Here is a 19,362-nt window from a genome sequence, read left to right as displayed (position 1 = left end):
TATGATTTTCCCAGTTGCAATGTATGGCTGTGAAGGTTGGACCATCAGAAAGGCTGAGCGCCAAAGAATTGAGGCCTTTGAACTCTGGTGCTGGAGAAGACTCCTGCGAGTCCCTTGGACTGCAAGGCGAACAAACAAGTCAGTTCTAGAGGAGATCAACCCTGACTGCTCTTTAGAAGGCCAGATCCTGAAGATGAAACTGAAATACTTTGGCCACCTAATGAGAAGGAAGGACTCACTGGAGAAGAGCCTAATGCTGGGAAAGATTGAGGACAAAAGAAAAACGGGACGACAGAGAACGAGGTGGCTGGATGGAGTCACTGAAGCAGTAGGTATGAGCTTAAAATGGACTCCAGAGGATGGTAGAGGACAGGAAGGCCTGGAAGAATGTTGACCATGGGGTTGCGATGGGTCGGACACGACTTCGCAACTAATATCAACAAAAATATAGTTGCAGAGGGAGATCGTAGATCTTTTGTTCCATTTTCTGTATAGTAATTTTTTATCCCAAAAGATCACCTTTAGAATTGATCATTGGAAGGGAAAGGTAACCATTGAGAAAATATGTAGTTTTTAAATCAACTTTTACAAGTGTTTTATTTGTGGCTCCCCTGCTGAGAAGCTAAAACTGATATATGGTTATTCCCAATGTCCTCCGTGGATGTGCAGCTCATACAACAAGAGAGCAGAGGGTGGGACATGCATTCAAAGAACCCTCAGTCCAGATTATGTGTGAAACCGATGCACGAGTCAAGGCCTTGAATTACAGGTAGTCCTCGATTTACGACCACAATTGAGCCCACAGCTTATGTTGCTAAGTGAGAAATTTGCAAAGTGAGTTGTGCCCCTTTTAACACTTTTCTTGCCACAGTGGATAAGTGAATCACTGCGGTTGTTAAATGAGTAACATGGTTGTTAAATGGATCTGGCTTCCCTACTGATTTTGCTTGTCGGAAGGTCGCAAAGTTGTGATCACACGACCCGGGGACACTGCAGTGGTCATCAGTATGAACCAGTTGGTAAAGCATCTGAATTTTGTTCCCATGATCATAGGGATGCTGCAAAGGTTGTAACTCTGAAAAACGATCCTAAGTCACTTTTTTCAGTACCGCTGTAACTTCGAACCAGAGGTGGGTTTCAGCAGGTTCTGACCAGTTCCGGAGAACCAGTAGCTGAAATTTTGAGTACTTTGCAGAACCAGTAAATACCACCTCAGACTGCCCCCCCCCCACATCTATTCTCTGCCTCTGTGTCCTAGCTGATCGGGAGCAAATGGGGATTTTAGAGTATCCTTCCCCTGGAGTGGGGTGGAAATGGGGATTTTGTAGTATCCTTCCCCTGGAGTGGGGTGGAAATGGGGATTTTGTAGTATCCTTCCCCTGGAGTGAGGAGGAAATGGGGATTTGACAGTGTCCTTCCCCTGGAGTGGGGTGGAAATGGGGATTTTGTAGTATCCTTTCCCTGCCACGCCCACCAAGCCATGCCCACAGGAGTGGTAGTAAAAAAAATTTGAATCCCACCACTGCTTCGAACAGTCACTAAATGAACTGTTGTAAGTCGAGAGCTGTACTTGGACAAGAGGATGAAAGGTAGGCCAGTGAATGGTATAGGTGGAGCCTGACAGAATCTGGACTAAACTTCTTTTTCAGGTTTCTACACTGAAAAGATTTCTGAACAAGATACTGTTTTACTGGTTCAGCCGGTGAGATATTGACAGCCACAGGGCAAGAGGGTTTCATGTTTCGTCTGCTTCACATTCCTGAAGCTGCTCATTGACCGCTTCATTGCAAGAACTCACTATTTATTTTATTTTATTTATTTATTTAGTTTGTCAAACATGTACAAGATAACAGATATAAGTATAAATATGAATATGAACACAGGAAATGGATACAAATAAATGGGGACAGTAAGACATGGACGGTAGGCATGCTGGTACTCTTATGCATGCCCCTTACAGACCTCTTAGAAATGGGGTGAGGTCAACAGTAGACAGTCTAAGGTTAAAGTTGTGGGGGTTTGGGAATGTAACACAGAGTCAGGTAGCGCATTCCGGGCATTGACCATTCTGTTGCTGAAGTCCTATTTCCTGCAATCGTGTTTGGAGCAGTTTACCTTAAATGTGTATCTATTGTGTGCTCATGTATTACTGCGGTTGAAGCTGAAGTAGTCGTTGACAGGTAGGACGTTGTAGCAGATAATTTTGTGTACTATGCTTAGGTCAGACCTAAGGCGGCGTAGTTCTAGGTTGTCTAAGCCCAAAATTTCAAGCCTGGTGGAATAAGGTATTCTGTTGTGAGCAGAGGAGTGGAGGACACTTCTTGTGAAATATCTCTAAAGGTAAAGGTAAAGGTTCCCTTCGCAAATACGTGCTAGTCATTGCCGACTCTAGGGGGCGGTGCTCATCTCCGTTTCAAAACTGAAGAGTTAGTGCTGTCCGAAGACGTCTCCGTGGTCATGTGGCCGGCATGACTCAACGCCAAAGGCGCACGGAACGCTGTTACCTTCCCACCAAAGGTGGTCCCTATTTTTTCTACTTGCATTTTTACGTGCTTTCGAAACTGCTAGGTTGGCAGAAGCTGGGACAAGTAACAGGAGCTCACCCCGTTACACGGCAGCACTAGGGATTCGAACTGCCGAGCTGCTGACCTTTCGAGCGACAAGCTCAACATCCTAGCCCCTGAGCCACCGCGTCCCTTTGAAATATCTCTAGACTCGCTCAATTGTATTAATGTCCGATATACAGTGCGGATTCCAGGCAGACGAACTGTATTCGAGAACTGGTCTAGCAAAGGTTTTGTATGCCGTAGTTTGCAGCAAAATGTTACGGGAGGAAGAATATTACTTTTCTCCAGTATCCTGTGTCTAATACTTAGTATTAGGAAGAGGAATTGTACCGTTTGCTTACCTTACAGTGTGTCTCTGAATGACATACCAAAAAGCCCAGCTAGTAACATAGACTGTAATCTTATCGGTGAGAAGGTCACAAAATTACCAGGTATTGTGGTTTGATCCTTCAGAAATCTTCATTTTTCCAAGTGTGAACCAGAAAATGAAGGCACAGGCAGGACATTCTTGCTTGTGAATAAACGGGTTTTGCAGGCATGGTAAAAAAAAATTAATAACAATCAAGTTAGTAGCTGGGATATGTGGTCAAAGCTCTGCCTGGTTTTTAAGTGCCTGGAGTACATTCAGATGGGGCAAAGCCAGTCTTTCTGTTATAAATACCTTGGTGCAATTGTTTGGTTAGACCCAATGACAAGCGTTATTGCATTTTTTTTCTTACCGTTACTTGAGGAATTTTGCAGCATGAAAGAGTCAGTATAACACACAGCGGAAAAAGAAATAAGCAAGAATAAAAGAATGTATTCAGCTGCAAGACAGGAGTCCAATTTTCTCCACGTACAATTGAACTGGACTGGAAAGATTAAGAGAAAGCTTGAGGTTAGATTTATCTGGAAAATATGAAGAAAGCAATGGTGGGATTCAAATTTCTTTACTACCGGTTCTGTGGGTGTAGTTTGGTGGGCGTGGCGTGGCATGGCTTGGATGTGGCTTGGTGGGCATGGTAGGGGAAGGATACTGAAAAATCTCCATTCTCTCCCCATTCCGCGGGAAGGTTACTGCCAAATCCCCATTTCTTCCCAATCAGCTGGGACTCGGGAGGCAGAGAATAGATCAGGGCGGGGCCAGTCAGAGGTAGTATTTACCGGTTCTCCGAACTACTCAAAATTTCCGCTACTGGTTCTCCAGAACTGGTCAGAACCTGCTGAAACCCACCTCTGGAAGAAAGACTGAACATTCCTGTGAGAGGACAAGGCACATACCAGGAAATAGATGGTAAGAATCCCTCTGCAAGTGTTTATAAACGAAGGCCTTGTATTTCTTCCATATCTAGGCTACCTTTAAGGCAGGGGTCTCCGACCTTAGTAATTTTAAGGCTTGTGGACTTTGCTGGCTGCGGAACTCTGGGAGTTGAAGTCCACAAACCTTTAAAGTTACTAAGGCTGGAGACCCCTGCTTTAAGCTGCTTGTCCATTGGGTGAGGTCCACCAGTTTGAACCACTACAATGTGGTTCCCTCTGGTTCGGTTCTTTCAAGGGACTCTCCAGCTTGAGTAAAGCCATCACAAAATCTTTGGCTGATCTGGGGTGGGAAGTGGAGGGCAAAATTAAGTAAGAACAGATCTTGGATGAGAAACTTACAAGAAATCTTAGAATGAACACCTTGGCTAGGAAATCAGGAAAGAAATGAAGAAGGCAATGTCAAATAGGTTTTGTATTATGGAAAGAAATGTCTATTAAAAAGGAAAGGTCTTAGATTTGGAAATTTTTTGGGGAGATTGCTACATATGGGATCTACCATTAACGTTTCCTTTAAATAAGTAGGCCTGAAATGCACTGAAGTTTGTTTTTTTTAGCTTTCCTCTGAACTCTATTGCAAAGTTGGGGAAGGAAATGGCAACGTTTTCATAACCCTGAAATCATCAGAGATCCAGCTTGACTCAAGGGAAGCTTCTTGTACTTCCAGCAAGGCTGATGAGTTTGCTGAACTTTGGACAGTCCATTCTTGGAGGAAGAAATATAGCTTGTTTGTGCTTAAACATTAAAGCGCTAAAATAAGCCATATGGATGTACTGGGATTTTCTTCAAAGTACATATTTCTTTTTTTTAAGAGTGTGAGACTACAATCACTTCCTCGGTAGAAATAACTCCAGTAGACTCAGTACTACATGACTACTCTTGAGCATAATCTGTAGGATTCCCCTGGCTCAGCTGATAAAGGAAGGAGAATTTGTGGCTCAGAGGTTTATTTTTTTTTTAAATTTATTTATTTATTTTGTCACACAGTATATATAAGCATAAGCATGAAATAACTATACAATATATAAGCATATATATATATATATATATAAGTATGAGTATGTAATAACTATGTTAATTTGATATAACGAAAGGAAACAATAGGACAGGAACGGTAGGCACAGTGGTGCTCTTATGCACGCCCCTTACAGACCTCTTAGGAATGGGATGAGGTCAATAGTAGGCAGTTTTTGGTTGAAGATTTGGGGATTTTGGGAAGAGACCACAGAGTCAGGTAGTTTATTCTAAGCATTAACAACTCTGTTACTGAAGTCATATTTTCTGCAATCAAGATTGGAGCGGTTCACATTAAGCTTAAATCTATTGTGTGCTCGTGTATTGTTACAATTGAAGCTAAAGTAGTCTTCGACAGGAAGGACATTTTAATAGATGATTCTATGAGTTAAACTCAGGTCATGTCGAAGGCGGCGGAGTTCTACATTTTCTAAACCCAGGATTTCAAGTCTGGTGGCATAAGGTATTTTGTTGTATTCGGAGGAGTGGAGAACTCTTCTTGTAAAATATTTCTGGACACGTTCAATTGTATTGATGTCAGAAATGTGGTATGGGTTCCAAACAGTCGAGCTGTATTCAAGAATTGGTCTAGCAAATGTTTTATATGCTCTGGTTAGTAGTGTAGTGTTTTTGGAGAAGAAGCTATGCAAGATTAAGTTTACAGCCCAAGTTTGAATCCATGTAAAGGTATGGCTAGCTGATGAGAACTAAAATAGCTTGAAATAGATCTATACTAGTCTCCCTTTATTTCTTTATCAGCAAAACACAACGTTTGCAGTGGTCTTCTCCATGTAACAAGGTAGGGAACCTGGAAAATAACAAACACTGTCTGGTTTCTGCCCAGATTCCATAAAGCAAAATCTTCCTTAAAGATCAGCTTCATGCTTTGAATATTTGGAAGAACCCCTTGCACAACAAATACCCTACCTTACTGGGTCCATGGCCTGATTCTCTGGTTTACCCTGTTTCTCAGCCTAGTTTTATGTTTGCCAGACATTAAGGACCTCCCTTTTTTAAAAAAGGAGAAAATCTACCATTCTGGTCACTGCCTTTCAGTTGTCAAACCAGGTAGAGTTCAGTGCAGCTTTCTAGGATACCAGAAGAAAATTGAATCTTTAGATTTCAGCCATGCGGCTTTCTGGTGTGAATCTGGGTTTGCTTCTGTTTTTCGCTGGCAGCTTGAGATCAGGATGGACCATTCCATTAGAAAACCTTGAGAAAATCCGTAAGTATGACCTTCTTCAGTCAAACCGAGATCGGAATTGCATGAAGTAATATAGACTTGCCCAACTGAGCCATTCAGACGTCTTCATTTAGAGCTTCCATGATACCTAGCCAGAAGGACCATAGGAATTGCAGGTCAAGGTTGTCTAAAGGCATCCCAAGGAGAAGGTCCCATAATTACATCAAGCTGGCCAAGGCCAATTTGCCAAAATGCAGATATTATTCATGAGTGTGAAGAGAGGCAAAGAAATAACTTTATGACATCATGCCAATTCATTGCTTACTTGGACAATCTGGGGACAAATTAAAAGAGAAAATCTGTTTCCGTTCAGACAGATTCAATTCTAGAACATGATTTTTATTATGCTTATACGTTTTATTTTAAGATTTTCTCTCTCACTGCTACCAATTAGGATTGCTAAGTCCTTCTCCGTAATGTCTTCTGTGGTTTAAGAGGTGATAAGAAGAAATGTAGATGTTTCATCAGCTTTTCCTTGTTGGTTTTTTTTTTTTCATAAAAAGTTTTATTTTTACAATCATATCAAATAATTCATCCAATGTACAGTTATATACAATTAGTCGGGCTTGCCCAGTCACCACCCCCCTTTTTAACACTCTTCCCTCTTCTACCTTCTTTTACTTTCCAAACCTTCCTCTCCTTCTCTTATCTACATCCTCCTCCCTCCACCCTACACCTTCCTTCTCCTCTACTATCCCTCTTCCTTCCTCTTCTCCTCTTTCCTACCTCCTACTCTCTCTTTTCTCGCTCCTCACCGTTCTAAAATGCTAACTATGCAGACCCGATCCTACATTAATTATATTTCTTCAATAATCCCTGTACATTAACCATCACTCCATCTCTACCAAACTCCCCAATTCCCTCCCCTTACCCCCACCCCCACCCGACTTCCCAGAACAAAATGCAGGGTATCAAAACTAACAATCATAATCCAAAATAATTCCTAAATTATAATCTCTAGTCACACCACACTTAGTCACACTCTCAATTCCCCTCTCCTTCAAAAATATATCTAATACAAAATATTTCCTAAATTTACTCATATGCTATTCAATATTTTTTTTTATCTGATACTTATTTTAAATATAATCAATCCACATTTTCCATTCTAGAATATATTTTTCTAGTGTATAGTCTTTCAAGTAAGCGGAGATTTTTGCCATCTCTGCCAGATTTGATACTTTGAGTGTCCATTCTTCGATTGTAGGTAATTCTTCTTTCTTCCAATACTGAGCAATCAAAAGTCTTGCGGCTGTTATTAAGTTCAAGATCAATTTAGTCTCTACAGCTGTACAATCCATAATTATTCCTAATAGAAAGAACTGCGGAGAGCTTTTCCTTATTGGTTGATGAATTAATTTCTTTTTTAGGAGTATTGAAGCACTGAAGTATTCTTCCCTTAGTATTTGGATATATTTTTTTACAAAAAAAAAATTAATTGAATCTTCTGGATAGAGTCAAATGATGCTTTGTGGAATAGAAGAAGCAGTTTTTATAACATTGCAGACTTTTTATGTTAATGCTTTTTGAAAAGTGCATTTCTGAATAAATGGCACCAGGCAGTCATATTTCATTAAAAAATGAGCCATCCTGTAGCTTACAAACTGAAGAAAATACACTAATATTCCTACTGATTTCTATTTTTTTAGCCCTGGATTTCTCCACTAACAACAGTATGCTTCTCACCAGCTTCATGGGCACCAATTTTATTATTAATATTCCAAAGTGTGTCTCTTCCTCCAAGTTTAAGTCAACCTCAGTCAGAGTAGCAGTGGCTCAACTTCCGGATGCATCCAGTTTACCAGGTATTTACCGTCAAATATGTTAAGTCTTTATTATGTCTAGCAACTTAAATAAACATTAGGAACAGATAAGCGTAAAATTCAGCCTGAGAAATTGCATTCCTGTGATCAAACTCTTCTCATCTACTAAAATTTCACAGATGTTTCTTAGAGGAGGAGCTTCCAAATGTCCCTTCAAATTTATATTTCCAAAAGCGAAATTGATGAAGTTGAGCAAGCAACTTAAAAACACAATAGCTCTTGCTGAGCCCACTGGTCTTTTGTTTACAAGCCTCTCAACTTCAACATTCATGCTTTCTAGTTACTAGAAATGCTTAGGTAAAGGTAAAGGTTCCCCTCGCACATATGTGCTAGTCGTTGCCGACTCTAGGGGGCGGTGCTCATCTCCGTTTCAAAGCCGAAGAGCCAGCGCTGTCCGAAGACGTCTCCGTGGTCATGTGGCCGGCATGACTCAATGCCAAAGGTATACGGAATGCTGTTACCTTCCCACCAAAGGTGGTCCCTATTTTTTCTACTTGCATTTTTACGTGCTTTCGAAACTGCTAGGTTGGCAGAAGCTGGGACAAGTAACGGGAGTTCACCCCATTACACAGCAGCACTAGGGATTCGAACCGCTGAGCTGCCGACCTTTCAATCGACAAGCTCAACGTCCTAGCCCCTGAGCCACCCTAGAAATGCTTAGTTCATTTAAAATAATAAATGCCTTCATTTTTAAGGCAAGGTCCTTGAATTGTAAAGGGAATATATTCAGTGGTGGATTTACAATAGTCTTATCATCGGTTCGCCGCCCGCCCACCCGCTCTGCGCATGCACGCCTTCTGCACATGAGCTTTGCTCATGTGCGTGCCTTCCATGCATGCACCCAGCCTCGAAAGCGTGGCTAAATAGGATGGCATTATGCCCGAACTAGTCCAAACAGGCTGAATCCCACCTCTGAACATATGGTTCCCCTACCCCAGATAATTCACACATCTTAAAGCAGGGGTCTCCAACCTTGGTCCCTTTAAGGCTTGTGGATTTCAACTCCCAGAGTCCCTCAGCCAGCAAAGCAAAGCTGGCTGAAGAACTCTGGGAATTGAAGTCCACAAGTCTTAAAGGGACCAAGGTTGGAGACCCCTGTCTTAAAGTTGTCAAGGTTGAGAAACGCTGCTCTACCCTTTGGAGAAATATGCTATGGGAGTGGTAGTAGTAACTACATTAAGGAGGGAGCAATGAGAGTTCTAGTAGAATGTAGAAATGAGAAATGTAGAATGTAGAAAACTCATTATAGGCAATGGGTGTAGACTATGCAGAATTGGAGAATGAGAGAATTCATTCTGGGAACTGGGAACGGAAGCTCTCATTAAAGCGCAGTGGTTAGAGTGCAGTACTGCAGGCTACTTCTGTTGACTGCCGGCTGCCTGCAATTTGGCAGTTCGAATCTCACTAGGCTCCAGGATGACTCAGCCTTCCATCCTTCTGAGGATAATAAATTGAGGATTCAGATTGTTGGGGGCCATATACAGACTCTGTAAACCACTTAGAGAGGGCTGTAAAGCACTGTGAAGCGGTATACAAGTCTGAGTGCTATTCAGTGGTGAAATCCAAATTTTTTTACTACTCTGTGGGCGTGGTGTTGCTTGGTGGGCGTGGCAGGGGAAGGATACTGCAAAAATTCCATTCTTTCCCCACTCCTGGGGGTAAAGGTAAAGATAAAGGTAAAGGTTCCCCTCGCACATACGTGCTAGTCGTTGCCGACTCTAGGGGGCGGTGCTCATCTCTGTTTCAACGCCGAAGAGCCAGCGCTGTCCGAAGACGTCTCCGTGGTCACGTGGCCGGCATGACTCAATGCCAAAGGCGCACGGAACACTATTGCAAAATCTACATCCAGTTGTAGAATTATCTACAGTGTTTTCCTGAAAATAAGAGCTCCCCGGATACTAAGCCCTATTGGGCTTTTCAGCGCATGCGCTAAAATAAGCCCTCCCCCAAATAAGCCCTCCCTGAAAATTATTTAAATGCATGTGCAGCCAGTCCCCACCGTTTCCTCTGGTTAGGGCGACAGAGCTGGAAATCAAGTAAGACGGCAAGAGGAGCCCTGTCTCGCTCCACGCACCCCAAAATAATAAGACTTCCCTGAAAATAAGGCCAAGCCCTTATTTCGGGGTTCACAAAATATAAGGCAGGGTCTTATTTTTGGGAAAACACACTACCTGGTAAGCCGAGTCTAGGAAAACTACATTTTTCCTGTTTCTGTACAGTTGAAAAGTTTGTGCTTTTTCTGGTGATCAAAACAAGCCAATGGTTTTCATATTTCTGTTTTCCTCTTTTTCAGGTGTAACAGATACTGAACAGATTGAGAATATCCGTAAAACTCCTCAGGCCCAGGTGTATTTTGCGGATGAATTCAAGAGCGTCTCCTGCAGAGTGACCAGGGAACTTCTGGTTCTCAACCTGGACGATAGCCAATATGAGTTGATCAGTGTGATAGGCTACCAAGTGGGAACAGAGTTCTGCCGTCAAACCAAAGGTCCCTTCTGCAACCAACCTCTAAAACCATCTACTTTTTATAGGTAATTGTAGACCTAGAAATATATAAATATCTTCCTTTTTTGTTTTCAAGACTTTAGCTGCCCTCTCTAAGGAAGACTTCGATGTCAGGCCTGGAAGGCATCTTTTTTTTTTTTTTTTATTGAAAGAGTTTTAAAAAACAAAAACATTTTCCCCCTTTTTTCCCCCTCCCTCCCAAAAAAACCCCCTTCCCCCCTCCCTCCCCCCCCCCCCCCGGCTTCCCGGGTCAATCACAAGGTATTGTTATACATAAACCAAACATAGAATAAAATTTTCCCTTCCAATCCAAATAACTACATCCAAAGCTTTTCATCTCCCAACCCCCTCCCCATTACATAAAATAACTTTCTAATTATTCAAAGGCAATCTGATATTTCTTAATCTGATATCTGTTTTGTAGATAATCAATCCATTTTTTCCATTCAATTAAATATCTTTCCTGTATTGTCTTTTAAAAACGCTGAGATTTTAGCCATCTCAGCCAAATTAATAACTTTCAATATCCATTCTTCTATTGTAGGTATCTCTTCTTTCTTCCAGTATTGTCCAATCAACAGTCTTGCTGCTGTTATTAAATTCAGAATCAATTTAGTCTCAATCCCTGTACAATCCGTTATAATTCCCAAAAGGAAAAATTGTGGCAGGAACTTTATCTTCTTCTTCAGTACATTTTGAATAATCCACCAAATTCTTATCCAAAAGACCTTAATTTTCTTGCAAGTCCACCAAATATGAAAATATGTAGCGTCATCACAATCACACCTCCAACATTTCGCTTGGATATTAGGATACATACATGATAATTTTTTGGGATCTAAGTGCCATCTATAAAACATCTTATAAAAATTTTCCCTTAAATTCTGGAAGGCATCTTTTGTATTAGGCCTTCAGACTTGCCACGCTTACTATTGTGGGAAACTGGGAGGGGGGATTGTATGGAGCATGGGTGATGTATAGTCATAATAACATTCCTTTCCCAGAGAGTCAAGGACATCTTGCCCTGCACCTGGAAGGCTCGGCCTGGGAGGCATCTCCAGTGGGTACGATGTTTGATCGGACCATGTGATGGGCATTGTGGGTGTTGGGCAAGGACATGAACTTTCCTTTGGGTGGGAAAAACCTGGAAGCTTTCAGATCCGGGTTTTCCTAGATGTGCCAATATGACATCTCCAGTAAAATGTAACTTTGAGGAAACTCAAGCCACGGAGTTTTCTTTCATTGGGGGTGTTACTTGAAACCCTGACACTCAATTTATGACCAGTCATTTAACAAACATTCCAAATTATGATGGATTTTTAAAAAGTTACTGACAATCCATCCTCAGAGTTATGACTACTGTGTGCACGCCGTCACTTGATTGCATTTTGGGTGCTTGGCAATCAGCTTCCGTTTATGACCAGTTGCAGCATCCCATGATTTGCTATGGTTTTGGGTTTTTTGCCTTTATCTAGTAGAAAATGGCACAAAATACCCAATGGATGTGCTGGATTCACTTAACGAGTACAAGATTCATTTAATGACCACGGTGACTTTCTTTACAATAGTTATAAAAATGGTTGCAAAATCAAGTCCAGTCATCTGGTGCTTCAACTTACGACAGCAATGACATATGGATTAAATTCTGGGCTCCGCTGTGGTCATAAGTCGAGGAACACCTGTATTTTCCATGGACAGATGAGGTGCACTAGATACTGTGTGCCCCTCATGATGGCGCTTTCATGCTAGCCATTTAAGGTTGAACCTCTGTGGGTTTTTTTCACAGTTATCTATTTGTGGGGACCCATCCCAATAACTCAAGATGGCCGCTGCAGTTGTCAAAGCCCCACTCCTATGCCCTACATGTTAACACCACACATATTAAAAGGAGTAGGACATGGCTACCAATTTTTTTAACACAAGGCCCCTGTTTTAGTGTCGTGTCCCACTCCTCCGCTGACGGCTGGGTCAGGGAAATCCGAATCAGGCTTGCCTCTGCAGCTCTGCCCAAAGTCCTAGCAAAGTCCTCAGAGCAGGCAGGAGACCAGTAAGTGACTTCAGCAAGATAAGTTCGACTTTTGCCTGACTCAGAGACTGCCAGAAAGCAGATCCTTTATATAGGCCATGGGGTGTGGCTCCATGACTCAGCACTCATTAAGGCCTGCCCCTCCCTTCCTTCTGTTGCCTCCGCCTATCCAATCTTCTGATGCGAGGGTCACTCCAATCAGCAGCTGTTGGGAATAAACTTTCCTCAGGCTCACCTGCTGTGGAGGAGGGGGAGGGGTCTAGCTGCTCCGTTTGCCTGGGCATGGAGTCAGGGCTGGGGCCGGGGGATGCTCCTTCTTCTGCAGTTTGTGTGGGCATGGAGCCAGGACTGGGGCCGGGAGGCATACATTCCTCAGTGTTCGGGAGCAGGTAAGAAGGCCCCGGCTGCTCTGAGGGCGGGCAAGACACAACATTTAGTGTATTGCATGTGTCATGCATGTAATAAAGGTCTGGAGCTTTAATCTTGACCTTTTTGCTCCATCTCCATAGATCTCTTCTATTTAGGGTTCTTCTCTTTTATGTTTTATGAGGTATCGGCATTGAATGGTCTCTCAGCCATTGTTTAATGAGGCTCTTCCTTCTTGTTTTTAAGGATGTTTCCAAAAGAAATATTTGTTTTGCTTAGAAACAGCATTTTCCAAGAGTCCAGGAGATACCAACAACCATTTATAATTTCTCCATCTTTTTGAAGCCCGCTCTTTCGTCAACCCTCCTTCCATGTTCCTAAACATTTTCTCTTATCTTTTGCTCCTTCTTTCATTTTAAGGGTGAACTACTTTTTTTTGGATGACAAGTCTGTCATAAGAGCCCATACAGATTGGTCAACAGCCATACAGACCAGGAATGGTAAGTTTCAAGATACTCCAGTAAAAACACAGATATGTTAGTAGGGAATTACCGTATTTTTCAGAGTATAAGACACACCTTTTTCCGCCCTAAAAAGGGGTGAAAATTTGGGTGTGTCTTATACACCGAATGTAGCCCCGCCCACCCACTGGCCCTCACCCTTTGGCCTCTGCCTCCCAGCAATTTACCTCCTTGCAGCAAGAAGAAACAGCCCATTTCAGCTTCAGCACAGCCTAATTAGCACAAGTTGATTGTCCCTTGGATCAGCCTCCCAACTCTCAGCTGTTTCAGGTTGCAGGGATTGCCATTGCCTATTGCTGCGCGGGCGTCTCCTGCTTGCTGCGCGGGCCTGTCCTGCTTGTTGCAAGGAGGTAAATTGCTGGGAGCGGCCAATTAAATTAATTAATTAATTAATTAATTAATTAATTAAAATAAATAAGAAATCCAGAAGCAGGTTGATGGCCTCCTTGGGGGGGAGAGGAGAGGTAAAATGGGCGGCCGATTAAATAAGTAAAATCAATCAATCAATCCGATAGCAGCTTGGCGTCCTGGCTGGGAGGGGGAGAGGAACCGGGCTGTGCGAGTAGCAGGCCAGCTCACAAGCGCATGCAAGTCGAGCTGCACAGGTGTGTGCACCAGCCCTGCTACTCACACAAGTTGAGCTGCACATATGCTGGCCCATGGTCTGGTTGTGAACAGACCATGGTCCAGTGGTGGGCCACGGCCCAGGGGTTGGGGACCCTTTTCTAATCCAACCCCCTCCTCCTCCCGAAGTCCTCCAATCCTTTCCAACTCTGTTCTTCTGCATTCTGCGTCCTGGAAATACCGGCGCCTCCTGGTCTCACAAAACGGTTAAACTTTGACTTGATACAGATGGAAGGAGGTGAAGAAGATGAATGATCCCACTTCATGGGTGGGAAAAGAGATCCAACAACAGCTTTAAATGGGGGCCTATCCCCACGTTGGAACTTAACTGATTCTAAACATTAGAAGTGGGCTCTTCTTCTGCCCAACTCTTGGCAGAAGGAAAAACAACTTTTGTTGAAGGAAATGTGGGCCGTGTAGACACTTGAAATCTGGATCTCTTTTCATGCATGAACGTGCATGAAAATATTTGTTTGCTGAGGTCAATTCATTCCTCAATCTTGCCGGGAGAGCTCAACCGAATTCTTGGTTTTCTTAGAGGAAGTTATGAACATTTCCAAGCTATGATGTTGATTTTTAGACCTGACTGTAATTTACAGACATAACAAGGCTCTCAATCAGAGTTTGTTTTGATGCTTCGTGGATTTGTTTGCCTCTTAACTCTGCATTTCTTTGTGTTCCAGTGACCAACCATGAATCAGCCGATATAACGTTTGAACGGGCAGGAGGCATGATCGTAATTACTATTTTGGTCTCCGTGGGTGGAGCTGTCCTTCTAATTGCGCTAATTGTAGCAGCTGTACTTTCTAATAAGAAGTAGACGGGTTCCTTTCTTCTGGATTGAAAATAATTGTAGATATGAAGCAGAATTCGCTTGGAAATCAAAGGGGATTCTACAGCCCCCTCCTCCAAGTCAAGGAATAAACTGGTAAAGAATGAAAGCGGCATCGAATAAAACAGAACATCTGCAATTTCTCTTCCATGATTCTTCAAATTCTACATGCATTAGCTTCAAACGCATCATATTTTGGATGCATTTTGAATCCTCTCTCTGCAACGATAACCCTGGATCCAGCAAATTATTTTTAAGATGCGTATTATCAGTATTGCCCTTGTTTCAAATGTACTAGGGTGACAAAGCTTGGTTGGCTCACGTATAAGATATGAAAGAATTCTGCATAAAACTGGGCCCAACCAAGTTCCCAATTGCCTACAAAGTTCTACAAAATTAGAGCAAGACCATACTTAATTATGGGTGTTTGTAGGGAAGGCACTCCATTGCAAATATGACATTACATGCAGGGTGAAATCTAAAAATTTTCCCTACCGGTTATGTGGGCATGGCTTAATTGGTGGGCGTGGCTTGGCGGTCAGGTGACTGGATGGGCTTGACCAATAACAATAAATAATAAAAATAATAAAGTATACAAAATTTGGGAGCGCACTGGTCTACCTTCTTTAAAAATAGAGGCACCAGTCTACTAATTGCCTTTTTTTGGGAGGCACCGGTCTACCTTCTTTAAAAATAGAGTCTACTAGCCACCTACAGCGCTGATCAGCTGTACTGCCGCCCTTTGAAGCACCGCAGCAGTCATTTAAGGCCATTTGCAGCTATATCACCACTGGTCTACCTTCTTTAAAGATAGAGGCACCGGTCTACTAATTGCCTTTTTTTGGGAGGCACCGGTCTACCTTCTTTAAAGATAGAGGCACCGGTCTACTAATTGCCTCTTTTTGGGAGGCAAAAAAAGGTCTACCTTCTTTAAAAATAGAGTCTACTAGCCACCTACAGCGCTGATCAGCTGTACTGCCACCCTTTGAAGCGCCGCAGCAGTCATTTAAGGCCATTTGCAGCTATATCACCACTGGGAGCTTCAGGGACAGAGAAGAGGAACAGCGAGGCGTGGGCGGGGGGGGCAGGGATTTTTGCTACCGGTTCTCTGAACTACCTGCCCCCCATCACTACCAGATCACGTGATCTGGTCCAAACCCGGAGTATTTCACCCCTGATCACATGAATCACCTATCTGATGAATATTTTGGGCAAGGACATTCTGATGGATTCTACCAGACATAGCTAAAATTAACACGTCTCCTTGTTAGGCTTATTCCTAATGGGCAATATCTGTACACTTCCCAGAGTCCCTTTTTCAATATTCCTCTTCAAAGAACATCTCTGTGAAGCCCAGAGGCTGATTTAAATTGTCAGACTTTCATCAAAAGTGCTGAGTAGAAGCCATGGGGATGTCTTGTGGAACATGGCATCAGCCTGTATAGAATTGTGTGATTTGCAAACGAAAGCAATTGAGTAACTTGTTCCATGACTTCATCGTGTCGAGCCATATCAAGACTTGACTTTGACTTCATAATGTGTGTGATGGCATTTACCTCCCCAATTTCATATCTTTGGTATTTAGAAACATTTGGTTGTTCTAGACCAGGAGTCTGCAACCTTAAACACTCAAACACTCATCTGGACCCGTTTCCCACAGAAAAGAAAACACCGGGAGCCACGAAACCCTTCCCGTGCCTGACTATTTCTTGAGCAGCCAGAAAATTAGCATATGTAGTTGAATTAATCGTTCTGTTTTCTTCTGAAACTTTTCTTTTCTTGGATCTATCCATGGTTGGCCTACCGAGCGTTGAAAAGCTCGATAAATCGCATGTCAGCAGGTGTTGCACATTGGTGCTTGTGACGCATATTTTGAGTGACAGGGAGCCGCAACAGAGGGGTGAAAGAGCCGCATGCAGCTCCAGAGCTGCGGGTTGCTGACCCCTGTTCTAGGTTCTCCAATTTTTGTCCTCAGGAAAACATATTTCCAGATGTTCTCGTGTAGAAGGCAGAATGCTCAAACCTCAAATTGTATAAAATTATTGGAGAAGGAAGATGAACAGAATCGCAATAATTGAATTAAATAACTGAAAACTTATTTTGAAATTTTTTGCTTATGACTTGTTTGCCTGCTATAAATATATTTTTATGTTTCTTTTCTGCTCAATCTATGCTATTTATTTATTTATTTGACAAAAATGGCAGCATTGGGACAGGACTCACTCTCAGTCCAGCTCACTTCACAGAGCTCTTGTAGGAAAAATAGGAGGAGGTAGGAGTATTAGACAGTGGTGGGTTTCATTTTTTTTTTACTACCGTTCTGTGGGTGTGGTTTGGTGGGTGTGGCATGGCTTGGTGGGAATGGCTTGGTGGGTGTGGCAGAGGAAGGATACTGTAAAATCTCCATTCCCTCCCCACTCCAGGGGAAGGTTACTGCAAAATCTCCATTTCCTCCTGATCAGCTGGGACTCAGGAAGCAGAGACTAGATGGGGGTGGGGCCAGCCAGAATTTTTACTACCGGTTCTCCAAACTACTCAAAATTTCCGCTACCGGTTCTCCAGAATAGAATAGAATAGAATAGAATAGAATTTTTATTGGCCAAGTGTGATTGGACACATAAGGAATTTGTCTTGGTGCATATGCTCTCAGTGTACATAAAAGAAAAGATACGTTCATCAAAGTACAACATTTACAACACAATTGATGGTCAATATATCAATATAAATCATAAGTTTCAGAACTGGTCAGAACCTGCTGAAACCCACCTCTGGTATTAGGTATGTTTGCCGCCTTGAGTTATTTATAAATATAATAAAGGCAGGATAAAAAAAATCTAAAATTATTATTTTTTAAAAGAAGTTACGTGTATGGATGGTGCTGAGAGGCTACAGATGGAAAAACTGACCAAAGCAGCCTTCATTCTCCATTTTTATATGCTCTCAGCTTTCATTGTGTAATTTCAACATAAGGGAACTTTTATTAAATATTTCAGGAACGGGAATACTAACAGGTAGGTCATATTTGCATGCTGTTCTATATTTTATACCTGTACTTCTTAAACCTTGGTAACTTGGAAGTTGGACTTCAACTCCCAGAATTCCTCAAGCAGCATGGATTAATACAACCTCCTTAGGTTATACCAGGGGTGAAATGCTCCCGGTTCAGACCGGATCGGCAGATCTGGTAGCAATGGTGGCGGGTGGTTCAGAGAACCGGTAGCAAATACATATACGGACACATATAAATTGAGAAAGGAATTCAACTGATGGTTGTAGCTTGATTCACATACACACATTTTAATAATATGGATATTTGGCTCATTTCTGGTTGTGCGTTGATTCCCCTTCCTTTGGCACATCATGCCACCTAGAGGAACCCAAGAATGAAATTCTGAATAGAGGAAAATATTTTATTTTTATTGTATTTATTTATTTTATTTTGTCACAACTGTATATATAAGCATACGCATGAAATAACTATGCGATATATAAGCATATATATAATCATAATAATGTAATGACTATATAAAATTGAATACAATACAGTAGGCACGTTTGTGCTCTTATGCACGCCCCTTACAGACCTCTTAGGAATGGGGTGAGGTCAATGGTAGATAGTTTTTGGTTAAATCTTTTGGGATTTAGGGAAGAGACCACAGAGTCTGGTAGTGCATTCCAGGCATTAACAACTCTGTTACTGAAGTCATATTTCCTGCAATCAAGATTAGAGCGGTTCACATTAAGCTTAAATCTATTGTGTGCTCGTGTATTGTTGTGATTGAAGCTGAAGTAGTCATCAACAGGAAGGACGTTGTAACAGATGATTCTATGAGTTAAGCTCAGGTCATGTTGAAGGCGGTGGAGTTCTAATTTTTCTAAACTCAGGATTTCAAGTCTGGTGGTATAAGGTATTTTGTTGTAAACAGAGGAGTGGAGAACTCTTCTTGTAAAATATTTCTGGACACGCTCAATTGTATTAATAGTAAAAGGATGGAAAGAAAGAAAAGGCGAGAAATGATCATTTCTCCTTTTTCCACTTTTTCTAGCAGAGGCTACAATGTACTGCCAGAACTACAGATGTTGGGCTGATTTTAAACTTTTAATTCCAACCTTCCGCATGCAGAAGAGGAAAAGAAGGACTGGAGCAGGAGCCCCCATTGTACCCTAGTAGTCAACCTTTTCTAGGATTTCTCCTTTTGCTTTTCTTCCAAAATCCTAGAAGAAAATCACAGAACATAAGGGTTGGAAACAAGGTAGTCCTCGGAGGAGATCTCACAGGCAATGTGACCCACCTTAAAATATGGCGGGGGTTCGATTGTGTTGTGTTGTCCCTGGTCTTCTTATTATGTCCCCGGACATAGGAATCCACAGGGAAGACAAGCGAATCATGGATGTAATGATGTCCTCATGTATGTAACGCAGGGGTGAAATGCTCCCGGTTCGAACCGGATCGCCCGATCCGATAGCTATGGCAGTGGGTGGTTCGGAGAACTGGTAGCAAAAATCCCTGCCCCGCCCCATGCCCAGCTGAGCCACGTGATCATC

At 42.3% G+C, this 19,362-nt stretch overlaps 1 protein-coding gene across 2 annotated transcripts in view; it reads left to right on the top strand.

Moving 5' to 3' along the window:
* Positions 1 to 16,771, top strand: part of LOC131202054 (uroplakin-3b-like) — a 36,270-nt gene extending 19,499 nt beyond the window's left edge. Inside the window, exons 2-5 of one of the 2 annotated variants that reach the window (XM_058190577.1) lie at positions 7,770 to 7,925; positions 10,237 to 10,474; positions 13,261 to 13,340; positions 14,669 to 16,771. In XM_058190577.1, coding sequence (XP_058046560.1) covers positions 7,770 to 7,925; positions 10,237 to 10,474; positions 13,261 to 13,340; positions 14,669 to 14,805 — 611 coding nt within the window. In that variant the 3' untranslated portion in view covers positions 14,806 to 16,771. The remainder of the gene's footprint in view (positions 1 to 7,769; positions 7,926 to 10,236; positions 10,475 to 13,260; positions 13,341 to 14,668) is intronic. The other variant, XM_058190578.1, reaches the window with a different exon arrangement.
* The last annotated feature ends 2,591 nt before the right edge of the window (positions 16,772 to 19,362 follow it).

This window comes from Ahaetulla prasina, chromosome 7, assembly GCF_028640845.1.
Source record: "Ahaetulla prasina isolate Xishuangbanna chromosome 7, ASM2864084v1, whole genome shotgun sequence".
Lineage (NCBI taxonomy): Eukaryota > Metazoa > Chordata > Lepidosauria > Squamata > Colubridae > Ahaetulla > Ahaetulla prasina.
The sequence above is the reverse complement of the archived record's forward strand: the minus strand, read 5'-3'. Positions and strand labels throughout refer to the sequence as shown.